The sequence below is a fragment of the Meriones unguiculatus genome, chromosome 1 (assembly GCF_030254825.1).
Source record: "Meriones unguiculatus strain TT.TT164.6M chromosome 1, Bangor_MerUng_6.1, whole genome shotgun sequence".
NCBI lineage: Eukaryota > Metazoa > Chordata > Mammalia > Rodentia > Muridae > Meriones > Meriones unguiculatus.
Window position 1 is genome coordinate 154,997,255 of NC_083349.1, and position 12,842 is coordinate 155,010,096.

At 49.9% G+C, this 12,842-nt stretch overlaps 1 protein-coding gene across 1 annotated transcript; it reads left to right on the forward strand.

Annotated features, from left to right (window-relative positions):
* Positions 1-863: 863 nt before the first annotated feature.
* On the forward strand, positions 864-11,753 carry Gpr83 (G protein-coupled receptor 83). The gene is made up of 4 exons (XM_021635138.2): positions 864-1,993; positions 5,818-5,943; positions 7,887-8,020; positions 9,261-11,753. The coding sequence occupies exons 1-4, from the start codon at positions 1,610-1,612 to the stop codon at positions 9,883-9,885; spliced, it is 1,269 nt and encodes a 422-aa protein (XP_021490813.1). The 5' UTR covers positions 864-1,609; the 3' UTR covers positions 9,886-11,753.
* The last annotated feature ends 1,089 nt before the right edge of the window (positions 11,754-12,842 follow it).

The following is a 12,842-nucleotide window of genomic DNA, read 5'->3' on the forward strand; positions in this document are numbered from 1 at the left end:
ACAAACAAATGATCCAGCACACCTTAGGAGAGTTAGTTCAACTTGGTTTGGAGTAGGGGAGAACAGGTACGTTCTGGGCATGTGCACTTGCAGCGGGCCTGCTCCTTTGCTCTTCTCACTCCTGCTAGGTCGGCTGGGGCTCCCACGGTGCAGCACTTACAGATCCATCAACTGTAACTTAAAGACTGGACATTTACAGCGTGTGGGGGTGGGCCGGGGAGCAGACAAAAACAAACAGGGATTGGAGCTGAGACAGAAAAAGAGAAAGCGGAATTCTTTTTTTTTTCTGTTCCCTGATTATTTGGCTCAGCCAAATTTGGGCTGCTTACCTAAGGTCAGAAGATACACTAGCGGCCCTGAAGTCAGACACTGGGTGGAGTGGTGGGAGGTTCCCCAAGAGGTTCCCACTGGGGAGCCAGGAGGTGGATGACTCAGTTCCCATGGAGGTGTTGAGATTGTCCGTCAATATAGGCGTAAGTAAAAAGCGGCCTACGGGAGGAATGGAGGGCCAGGTGAGGAACGACGGAGGGAAACCAAAGTATGTGTGACATGAAAGCAGAAAGAACTATTTCACCAGAGGAAGGGGACCAGAAAGAGGTGATGGGAACCAGAGTGGATAAGAATGAAGTCTAATCACTATATATATGTGTATGTGTGCATGGGGCTCTCATAAAAACCCATTAGTTTGTATGCTAACTATAATTTTTTTAAACCAAATTTAAAGACTGTCACTGGAGACGCGAGTGGGTGACTAAGAGGAAGGTTCCTGAAATCAATGGCAGCAAAGCAACTGTTTCCAGAGGAGTAGACACAGACCTCTTTATTTCTTTTGCTTCTTGGGTGTGCCCCTGGTGAGTCTTAAGGTCTAGAGCGAGAGGAAACATTCCAGGTCTGTTTCAGGATTTGCGGCTTCCCAGGATCCACCTGGAACAGGAGCCACCTCAGTCTTGGGGATGTGCCAAGGCTACAGTTCAGATAGAGCCCAACGTGGTGGCTCCTCGGACTGCAGAAACCGGGTCTTGCAGTGTGACTCCACACGGGCCCCAAGGCTGCTTGCACCTGTCTGCCGGCTTGCTGTACGGAAACCTGGTGAGCGTGAGGGAGGGGGAGTGCCGGAGCCTGGGTTGCAGCCAGGCAGCAGAGCTGGGGACCTGGTGTGAGCTGCGCTGGGGACTGTGGTGCTGCGAGTGGGGAGCGGGGCATCTGGAGCCCAGCGCGTCACAGGAGCGAAGAGACGCTGCACAGCCCTATAGGCGGAGGCGCTCTGGCCGCTGCGGGAGCAGAGGTATAAAAGTGCGGCGAGAGCCGGGCGAGCGCCACCGAAGGCTGGGGTGAGCGAGGCCGGCGGCTGTCGGCGGCAAGGTCCAGATCCCTCTGCGTTCCGGAGTTCTCCCTGCGGTCCCGACCCCCTGGGGGATTTTGGTCGCCTCTCCAGTCCGGACCCTTCTGAGGTAGGGGCTCCCTCTGTGCTCCGCGCCCCTCGCGCCCAGGTTCCCTCTGTGGGGCGGACTCCTCCAGTCGGGTGCGCTCAGCGCCCCGCGGCCAGCCTCCGCGCACCGAGCCCCGGCATTGAGTCCGGCCCTTGTGCCCAGACCACAGCGGCTGGGGCATGACGGTCCCTCCTGTCCTGCTTCTTTTTCTTCTGTCCTCGGTGCAAGCCACTGAGCAGCCGAGGGTCATCACTGAGCATCCAAGCATGGAGGCAGCCTTGACCGGGCCCAATGCTTCGCACTTCTGGGCCAACTACACTTTCTCTGACTGGCAGAACTTCGTGGGCAGGAGACGCTACGGGGCTGAGTCCCAGAACCCCACGGTGAAAGCCCTGCTCATCGTGGCCTACTCCTTCATCATCATCTTCTCGCTCTTTGGCAATGTCCTGGTCTGTCATGTCATCTTCAAGAACCAGCGAATGCACTCGGCCACCAGCCTCTTCATCGTCAACCTGGCAGTGGCAGACATCATGATCACGTTGCTCAACACGCCCTTCACTTTGGTAAGGAAAGGCCCTCCCGGGCTCCCTTTCTTTCCTGAGGCATCTTTCTATTCTCTCCGCTCCTGTCATCTGTCTCTTCAAGGTCCTCCCTACCTCCAGGCTCTCCACCCTACTTCACCTTCTCTCCTCTTTTGCCTCAGCCTTAGTTTTGTCTTCCTGACTGAAATCTTTGCGTCTCTCTTTTCTCTTGTCACTCACCAATATTCCTTCCACCCTGTCTCCCCTTCCTCTTTCTTTCCCCCTTCCTTTCCAAGCCAGAGTTTCTGCAGCTGGCAGCATTGATTCAACGAGTCAATTGTCTGCAGTTCCTTTCAAAGGATGGACCATTCACTGTTTAACCTCCTTGGCCATGGCATTTGGAATGAGCAAATGTTAGCAGAGGTTGTCAAGTCAGCCTATGAAAAGCCTGCCTCCCGTCCACAGGGTGCTGCTTGCTGGGTTATTTGAAGCAGCAACTGTTTGTTGTTAATGGAGTCTGAAGTATCTTTCCCTGTGCTGGGGGGTTAAGCTGTGCCTCCTCCGTGGCTTGCTAGGGAGGTCCAGTGTGAAGCTTGTGCTGGGAGGGAGAGATGGTGAGATGGAGCCTGGAGCTCAGGCTTGGGGCATTTGCAAGTGGCTCCCTCTCCAAGCCCCTGCTGCGTGGCATTGCTGGTGCTGCCTCTGTCCCTCAATGACCAGGGAGCTCATGGATGGTTTGGAACATCGAGGGCTCAGCTGAGCAATCCTAGTGACAGAGAATTCATCTTTGCAGTGGAGTCACCCCTTTTTCTACGTGTGGAATAGCCTGTTGTTAGAGTTATTAGCCAAGCAGAATATCTGTCTATCTATCTATCTATCTATCTATCCACCCATTTATCTTTCACATGCAAATGACAGATAACAAAAAGAAGATGGGTACTTTCAGGTCCACTGGCCCATGTGAGGTCCTTCCAAATCTTTCATCTTCAAAATGTTTTTATTCTCTCTCCCACTCTCCCTTATGAGAACATACTCACATTTTACAGGAAAGGAAAACAAGGCATAGAGGCCCTGTCCTTGTCCCACGCCACCTTCAGAGCCAGAAGAGCTTCATTCTTTCACTCAAGTTCACTGATGTATCCACTAAGCCATCAGTGGGATCGGGCATACTCTTGACCCGTGTTTTGCTTTCACTGCTCCAACACATCAGCTTGCCCTGTTGTTCCTCAGCCTATACTAACCTACCAGTGGCCATTCAGGGTCCTCTAGGTACTGGTCAAGGACATAAGAGCTTCCCAATAATAGCCTCGTGCCTCCTGGATGCTTAGAAAAGTTGCATCTTGGCTCTCTGTAGATTCTCCCCTGGCTTTTCCTCAGAGAATGGGCAAGCTGGCGTGAGGGTTGGCTGAGCACTGCAAGGTCTGATCTTGTTGCTGTTGTTCAGAGCCAGGCTGCAGGGTCAGATATGCAGTAGACACAAGATGAGACAAAGAAGCAGTGACAACTGAGAGCTGAATGCCCCAGGGACCTCCTGTGAGAAGAGACTCTGCCCTTCCTACAGGATAAACTAGAACAGCCTGGCTATGAATCTGACCCATGGAACCTCCCCAGTCCAAACTCCTTTAGAACTTCCAGAGTGTTACCATGTGCTCACAGGTGTCGAGAACTGGGAGGAAGGGTCTTCAAATCCCTTAGCCTCCTCATCACAGCTTGCCCACTGGAGTGAGGCATCACCTTTGGCTTCTTGGTGACAGAAACCTCCTGGGCCCCTCTTCCCAGCCACTGTGGGCACTGCAGTCAGTGTGAAGACTGGCTCTGATCATTGAGCCAGTAACAAACACTTGCTGATGGTTCCCATGACACAGACGTGCAGGCAGTGTAGCAGAGCCTGAAGGAGGCAGACCTTCATTCTAACCCACCTGGGTTGACAGGAATGCGCAGTTCACAGAGCTCAGAGGGAGCAGCCAGAACAAAAGAGAGGAGCCACTTGAGTTCACCTTGTGTTTCTGGCTGTGTGAGGGTGGAGGAGCAGAAACAAAAGACACATCAGAGTGGGGCAGGGAAGCTGAGGTAAATCAGAGAGAGGGGCTGGGCCAGGTGTGTCAGGACTGGGACCTCCTGAAGTCTCTGGGTGAGTCTCAATTGCCAGCGGGCAATGTTCCATTTTAACAGCATGAGAGCAAGATCCACAGAGAAGAGGGATCTTCTGGGAGGGGCGAGTGGGTGGTGGCCCATCAGAAGCTTAGGTCTTCTCTCTTGCTACTTGTGGGTGGGAGGCAGAGGTCTTGCTTTGTAGCCACAATAGCTCCTCCTCCCAGCCACAGGACCAAGCCCTAGCTCTTCTGTCTGCCTGTGGAGTTCTACCAGACTTGACCCAACTTTCCTGTACACATGCCAGGCAAACACCCAACTCCTCATTTCCCAACAGACTCTGATCCTGGGTTGATGGCTTTTGTCCTAGTCTCCACATACATGAGTCCTTGATCATCTTAAACAGCCCCTGTGTGGTGATAATGGCCGTTTAGAGCCTAAGTATGGCAGTTGTGCCTATTCTACACCTGTTTTCTATCTTGCATGATTTTTGTAACCACATGTGAAAAGGTGAGCCTGCTTCACAGATGCAGGGCTCGAGAGCTCAGAGACCCTGAGGTGGGAATGAAATAGCTCTGCTGGGAAAGGTCCAAAGTTGTATGCTCCAGCACAGTACCTGGAATATTTCTGGGCTGGGAAGGCTGAGAAGCCTCCTGAGAGGATGCTCTTCAGACACTGATTAGAGGCATAACTATTTGTCAGTCAAGGCTAGTCCATCTTCTGATCTGTCTGTCACCTACTGGTTCACTAAGGCGACAGCAGGAAGTGACAAAATCTCCACTGTACGTCCACATAGTGCTTGCCGAGAGAGAATTGCCGTATCTGTCTCTGCTGTCAATCTCTCCTTTTGCCCATTTCCCTCCCACCTGGTGACCCACTTGCCCAGTGTTTGACCCTCTGTTCGGCACTTAATGCATTTAATCCCCTCCCCGGATCAGACCTGCCTTGGTCAGAATTGATGCTCCACCTCTCCTGGGCACATGGCTTTCCTCTCAGGGGCTGCTCCAGGCCTGCGTGAGCGTGGAGCCCTGCCTGGTGCTGAAGGAGGACCCCACTTTCCCTAAGAGTCCCCTTTCTCCCCACCATAACCTTCACCTCTTCAGGGGTCTCCATCCCAGATGATCAGCTGCAAGCTTGGCATAGATGTGGGGCTGGGGTGTAGCTCAGTGGAGATGGTTTACATACCATGTGTGGGCTCTGAGTTGGAACACACACACCTGCCCCTTTTCGGCATAGTTGTCTTGATATATTGTGACTTTTCTGGAGATGTTTCTCTATTAAGTCTGGTTCCATTCAACCAAGAAAGAATTTTGTTACACTTAAACATGCCGGCTTCCCATTTCTAATGGTCACTTTTAACAATTTGCTGGGCAATTTCTCCCGTCCTTACAGATTTTATAATAAGCCTTTCAGGTAGAGGTTTTGAAACCAATTTCTGCAAATGGGAAAACTGAGGTTAAGGGAATTTATTGGCCAAGGCTGCACAGCATAAATAGAGGTGGAAGTGCTAACCCCTGAGCCCATGCTCTTCCCATGCTCTTCTGATACCTGATGGCCCAGGGCCATGATTGGGGTTTGGTGAACTGAATGAACAAGGATGGGTTAACCAGGAAAAGCCATGTGGTCCAGAGCACAGCAGCTGGAAGATTTCCTGGCTGGGAGGGCTGAAAGTTCTCCTGAAGAGATGCTCTTCAGAGATCACTGAGAAACAGAGCTGGGTGTCAGTCGAAGCCTAGCCATTCTGCCCATTTCCTGACTCTGTATTTTACCTACAGGTCCGCTTCGTGAACAGCACGTGGGTGTTCGGGAAGGGCATGTGCCATGTCAGCCGCTTCGCTCAATACTGTTCCCTGCATGTCTCAGCGCTGACGCTGACAGCCATCGCTGTGGACCGGCACCAGGTGAGGACTGCTGCCCCCAGCACCATCCTCCCTCTCTGGCTAGGCCTGCCTGGAGTCTGTAGGGAATACTTGTATTTCAGTGACTCATCCAGCCTTGCCGTCAGGGTGTGCCCTTGTCCTTCTTGATCAATTTAGGCAAGGATATGAGGGATATTAAACCCTTTGGTTGTTTCCACTTTGTTACCGAGGGGGAAGACTCACTGCAGGAGCCCATCTTCCAGTTTAATGGATTATTTTGGTGGCAGGAAAGCAAACTCAGAAAATCACAGATGAAAAGGAAGAAACAAGTAACCGCAGGTTGGAGAAGGCTTTCAAGTGGGACATGAAGAGCCTCTGGCCCACGCTGTGTAGGAGGAAAACAAGCCAGGGTGTTCCCATAGCTCGGTCAGGCAGGGTGTGTTAACACTGGGGTGAGTCTATGGGGTGGTGCCCCGTGGGTGATAGGTGCTCGAAGAGGACCCAGGGATATCCATTTTGGAAGGGGCCAGCACTGGGCCAGGTATACTGCACCTAACTCACGGTCCGTAAGCACTTTTGTTGATTGTTCAGTGGTTCTCAGCCTTTCTAATGTTGTGACCCTTTAATACAGTTCCATCTGTTGTGGTGTCTCCAGCCATAAAAGTATTTTGTGTCTACTTTGTAACAATAATTTTGCTACCAAGAGGTGCCTCAGTCCCTAAGACCATCAGAATCTCATATTTCCAATGGTTGCAACCCACAGGTTGAGAACTGCCGGACTAGACCATGTCAGATCTGGAAACAGGCTCAGAACTGCATACACACGTCCCATGATCATGTGACCGTGAATGACCAGGGTGAAATTAGGACCAACATCTGTTCAGCTCCACAATATTGCTCTGATCACTAGACTGCGCTCCGTGACGATTTAAACAGACCCACAAAGCACAAATACTTAGGACAAAGAACCAAGGATTCCCCTGAGATGACCCAAGAAGCATAGGAACTGACAGAGAAGTGGCTTCAAAGACCCACACTCCAAGGCAGCATTCAATGCGTGGAATGCTTCTCTAGTGGAAATAAGTGTTCAAAGTGGACAGAGCTGCTTAGAACAAAGTGTCTCATGTCACCAGCCACATCTAAGCGCATATGGGTGACAACTTGATAAGGGTGTTCTTGAAGGAACTCGCACATCAGACAAGGGATGGACTGCCCAGTTTTGAGATCTGTTTCCAAAATGCTGCGTGCATCCTAGAGTCAGGTCTTCAAACAGTGCAGATGTGTCAGGGCCAGCTGTGGAAAGCTTGCACGAAACTATTCCTTCCCCCTGGTTAGTCTCCACTAATTCAGCCAGAGATCTGGGGTACCTCTGCCCCAGGATCCAGTCTCACAAATGGAAATGCTTTTAAATTTCCATCTTTGTTTAAGCTTCTTAGATGAATTGATTGGCTGAAACGCAATATCAATCCAAGGCACATTTTGGCCCTGTGCCCATGACGCTGGCTTCCTTTTAAGTGGATGTAAGCCAGTCTGTGTTGGGATTTAGTAATGGCTTTAATAGGTGGCATCAAATAAGGTTTCTGCAGTGGGTGACAAGCATTTGCTCCTGCTCTGTGGTCAGAGCCCTCTGTACTGTCCAGGCTCTGGAACTATGGAGAAACGGGTCAGGTCTTGAGGAGGGGAGGGCTGAGCCTGGAGACCCACCTATCACCTTTGCACCCTCCTCCTCACGCCTGCACTGCTCTTCTCACTTGCAAGAGCCCGCAGGCCTGCCGGGGGCCACAGAGTCCACGCAACACCCTCTTCCCCTCCCTGGAGTTGAGCTGTGGTTAGTGACCTCCCTTTCACTCCTTAGCTGTCCGGGGCCAGGCAGGGTGCTCAACCCTTGATAAATAAGCCCTGCCTGAGGTGACCTGTGAGCCTTGCCACCTGGATTCCTGTCTGCCTTCAGCTTCAGCCGGTGAGACCCTTCGCTTGCCTTCTAGGTCATCATGCATCCCTTGAAGCCTCGGATCTCCATCACCAAGGGTGTCATCTATATTGCTGTCATCTGGGTCATGGCAACCTTCTTCTCGCTGCCACATGCCATCTGCCAGAAGCTGTTTACCTTCAAGTACAGGTGAGACATGATAGTCGAGCAGCCTGGGGTGCAAGGGAGATTGCGCCATACTGGCCTTCTGCAGAACGGACCTGGCCCACAACCACCGGGACTAAACCGCAGCCCTTCTGGCTACAGCCCTTACTGTTACCTGCCCCTGCCTCACTGAGTTCTTCTTGCCCCTCCTGTTGCTTCTTGGCCCATGCCTAGTCTCTGTATTGCTCTTCCCTGTGCTCTTCTCAATTGGAGAGTTCAACGGCAACTCTAAGCCGGTTTGCAAGGAGAAGGCGGTAGTTATCAGATCCTGCCACCAGGAGGCGTGTGCTCACATAGATGGAGATGGGTCTCTTGCTCTGCCTTTTAAGAAACAAGCAAGATTTCAAGTCTCACAGAACTTAGAAAAAAATAATAATAAGCACAAGTATGAGGCAGGATTCTCTGTCTCCCCCAATACCCAATTTTGTCCTTAACATATGCTCCTACAAAATAAGGGAATCCTTTTTTTCAAATACTCAGTTAAAAAAAAATACAATCTGCTTCATAATAGCCTGTCTCCATGGCAGTCCGTCCAGAAGAGAGAGCTGGCTCATTTTGAATTTTAGATCGATGAGCTGAGCACCTAACTCCCCGCCTCCACATTACAAACCTGAAGTATATATTCACAGACCCTGAACACAGGAGGAGGCCTGGAGTGGCTTCAGCATTTTACAGCTTTCCCCCTGGGAACCGGCTGCCTCCCTCCCTCTGTTTCTTTCTAGAATGTGTAAAAAAAAAAAAAAAAGTTAGTAAGCCACGGACACAGCTAGAGGCTTGTTTACTTCATCACCTACTCTCCTGGCCTTCCATCCGTTTTAATGGTTCTTCTTTTAGGGTGAGAACTGAATACAAAGGGGGCTCTAAGATTTTCTTAAGAGAGAGCTGGTTTTCTGAGTAGGAACACTTCTCTTTCATTCTTTCATTGGTTCCTTTATTCATTATTTTTTCATTCAGTGAGTATCTGTGGGGCCCACTATGTGCAAGGGATAATGCCAAGTTCAGACACAGAGTCTGGAGTCTTCCTAACCTCTCCAGAATGCTGTACCTTGCGGGGAGACTGAAGCATGATGCGATGACTAGGTCACAGTGTCAAAAAGACTGTGATGGATGTACCCACATCTGGGGTAGGGAGGCCAGCATTCCTCAATAGGATGTGGTAGTACTGACTTCCCCACTCGTACTCCGCCATGTCCCCATCTTCTTTTTTCCCTCCCCCTTGGCTCAGTGAGGACATTGTGCGCTCCCTCTGCCTGCCGGACTTCCCGGAGCCAGCTGACCTCTTCTGGAAGTACCTGGACCTGGCCACCTTCATCCTGCTGTACCTGCTTCCACTCTTCATCATCTCGGTGGCCTATGCCCGCGTGGCCAAGAAGCTGTGGCTGTGCAACACCATCGGCGACGTGACCACGGAGCAGTACCTTGCCCTGCGACGCAAGAAGAAGACCACCGTGAAGATGCTGGTGATTGTGGTGGTCCTCTTCGCCCTCTGCTGGTTCCCCCTCAACTGCTATGTCCTCCTCCTGTCCAGCAAGGCCATCCACACCAACAATGCCCTCTATTTTGTCTTCCACTGGTTTGCCATGAGCAGTACTTGTTATAACCCCTTCATCTACTGCTGGCTCAATGAGAACTTTAGGGTTGAGCTAAAGGCATTGTTGAGCATGTGCCAAAGGCTACCCAAGCCTCAGGAAGACAGGTTGCCCTCCCCAGTTCCTTCCTTCAGAGTGGCATGGACAGAAAAGAGCCATGGTCGGAGGGCTCCACTAGCCAATCACCACCTACCCTCTTCCCAGATCCACTCTGGGAAGACAGATCTGTCCTCTGTGGAGCCCATTGTGGCCATGAGTTAGGGAAAACAGGAAGAGGCGAGGGAGGGCTCTATCCTCTCACAACTGACATGAGCTCACAGTGTTGGAAAGTTTCAAAGAAGCATCGAGATGCTTGGGTTCCTAGGAACCTGTCCGGCCTTCTCTCCCATCTGATGTGCAAACCTACTAGCAGATGTCATGAGGTGTTGTGCCTAGATCTTTGAGCAAGAGTTCTGAAAGCCACCTCAGCTCCAACAGAGGCTGGCTCAGCCAACCACTTTCAAGTGTCCAACCTCTGCCACCTTGCCCTTCGTACCACTGAGCACTCACATGAGGACTGAAGCATACTATTGGTAGGCTTGACCCATGTGCCCAGAAAACAACTTTACTAGCCAAGGAGAACAGGCACAAAGGCTTTCTGAAATCATGGGAGCAGGTATAATCACACATCTTCAATGGCCTTGGCTCTATCCATGACCAGACAGGACCCATTTTGGCTTCTTAAAATAAAGAAAAATTAGCATTACCATTTTGAAAAGTTCAGAAAAGTACAGACATGAATTCAGCTGACCCTGTTAGCCCATCAGTTTGTATATATATAAAAAAAGATGCCTGTTAATGTGCTGTGAATTTATCTGTAACTCTCCATGTGTGCATATTTGTACTTTTAAAATCCTGAACTACATGTGTCTATTTAGACTGTAGTAATTAGCAAGAAACAGGTGTACATCAAAATACTATTGAACTCCTCCGTGATGAATGGGGTTCCTCAGCAGACCTGAAGAGAAGGGAGGAGAGCAAGGTGAAGGCTGATTCTATCTTGTAGCCAGTGGTGAGCTGGGCCTGGCCCTCTCAGAGTTGGTGGCTAACAAGATGAGCAGTACACAAGAGAGCTGAGAGGTGGGATCCCTTCCCCTCGGCCCCTAGAAACAAGAGGTGGTGAATCACTGTGCTGTTTCCATGGGCAATGAGAGAACTTGTTTTCCAACAAGCTGGAAAAAAATGTGTTTAGACACTTCATCTGCTCAGGCTGTCTAGACAGGACATTTCTCTATGTTGTTGGAATGATGAAATTTTTTTCACACCATTTCCTTCAAGAAGATTTCCCTGTGTACATCACCTGAGAAATTCGTGTGTCATTTTCTAAAACCTGCAGGCTTCTTAAAGCAACTTTATTCCTTGAGGGACCTTTTGTCAGCGAAGTCTCATTCCAGATAGCCAGTGTTCTTTTTTTTTTTCTTTCCTCACCTTTCCTATGGTCCCACTGACTCTCACTGTCACCCAGAGAGAGAGAGAGAGAGAGAGAAAGAGAGAGAGAGAGAGAGAGAGAGAGAGAGAGAGAGAGAGAGAGCTGTGTCAGGCAGAGCTGACTCTAATCTCAGGAACAGAGCAGTGGCTGCGGCTGTGCCAAGTTCAGATTCCTATCTCCTCACAGAGGGGTCACAGAGACAAAGTATCTTTGGGGACCTGAGAGGGAAACTGAGGTTTGAGGGAGGAGAGTTTCATCTGGGACTTGTTTAGAACTCTCAGTTGCTAACTGAAGCACAACTTGGTGAAGTCTGCTTCCCTGTAACAAACCAGGGGAGTTCCTTAAACGAGTCTATCCACGAGAGTGTTAGAAAATTTCCAAGATTAAAAAACTCATCTACAGAACAGCAGATTTTTAAAAAGTGGCTTGGAGAGGGCAGAAGGGAATTTCTAAACGTGAAGTGAGTGTTTACAGCCACAGCTTCCGTATCTGTCCTGGTCTCTGTGATGTCAGCTGGTAGCTGTGTTCCCTGTGTGCTTCTGAGCAAATGTGACTGGTAATGGTGAGCGTGGTCTTTGTGAAGCCTGAGCTTTTCCAATGTGCTGTAAAGTGTGCTTTGTTGTAAACCCCACTAGGCTCAATAAAAACCTCTCCTCTGTGTGCAGGCTGTACTTCCTGGACTGGTAACCATGTCACAGATGGTACCCTTTAAACAGGGATCGGCATGGATTACATGAAGAGTACGTGGAGCTTCTCTGTATAAAGCCCAGAATTTTATCTTAGGACATCTGGGCCCAAAAAAGGTGGGAAGAGAGTTGGTTGGCCTCTGAGTCCTTGTCAGGAACTACCATCTTTTGTGGTGATACATCTGTGATGTATACTTGAACCCTGAGCTACATTTTTCCTTGGTGACTTGGGGTGGGGGAGTGATGACAAAGCTGCCATTGGAGCCAGGAGGCCTCTTGATGGCGGTACACAGCAGACACAGCCCCCCTGCGTGCGCTGTGACTGATGCCATACCAGGCCTGGAGTCCCATTATAGAGAAATACCCTGATGCCATCTCATGCAGCTGTTAAAGTCAGTTTTGAAGACAGATGTAAATGAGGGTGATCCAATGACCTAGAAGAAAAAATTAAAAAGAAAAAAGAAAACAAGAAATGAAAGATGGGAACTCAGATCTGTGGATGCTTCGTCATATAGTAGATGCCAGAGGCTTCAAGCTCATGTTCTCACCCTCCCTGAATGCTCTGAGGTGGGCAACAATGTTTCTGTGTCTCAGAGGAGGAAATTGAAGCTCAGAAATAACTTTCTGATGATCACAATCTAAACTGAAAAATATTACCTAGGAGGTCAGAGTCTCTGAAAGCATAGGAAATACTTCTGTGCTTTAATTTTAATCCCATATTCTCCAAATGTTCTTGATGGCGAGGTTTATTTTAGGGGCAAAATATGTTAGCAACCCTAAAAACTAGGGCATGATTTACATATTTTGGGAAATGCTTAAGTTTTAGGGTTTTCACGGATCAGGGGTCAATGAGTCGGGTCAGGCCGAATGGCATGGCTACCTCCAGAGCACACGCCTGGCAAAAGCATCCCCATGTTGCTGGTACCTGTGAGACCCTGTCAAGTTGCCAATGTCAGTAACCATCCTGGACCTCAAAGTTCTCAGGTTGCTTAGAAGGATGCAAAGATACCATTGCCACTTTGAGCTTGTTAAGACATGCTACCAGGACCTCCATGATGGAGATA

Bases quoted from the DNA above. Each gene is read 5' to 3' on its own strand.
- Gpr83 (XM_021635138.2), top strand. From the start codon at position 1,610: ATGACGGTCCCTCCTGTCCTGCTTCTTTTTCTTCTGTCCTCGGTGCAA. The intron at 1,994-5,817 runs GTAAGGAAAGGC...TTTTACCTACAG, and splicing joins TCAACACGCCCTTCACTTTG to GTCCGCTTCGTGAACAGCAC. The intron at 8,021-9,260 runs GTGAGACATGAT...CCCTTGGCTCAG, and splicing joins CTGTTTACCTTCAAGTACAG to TGAGGACATTGTGCGCTCCC.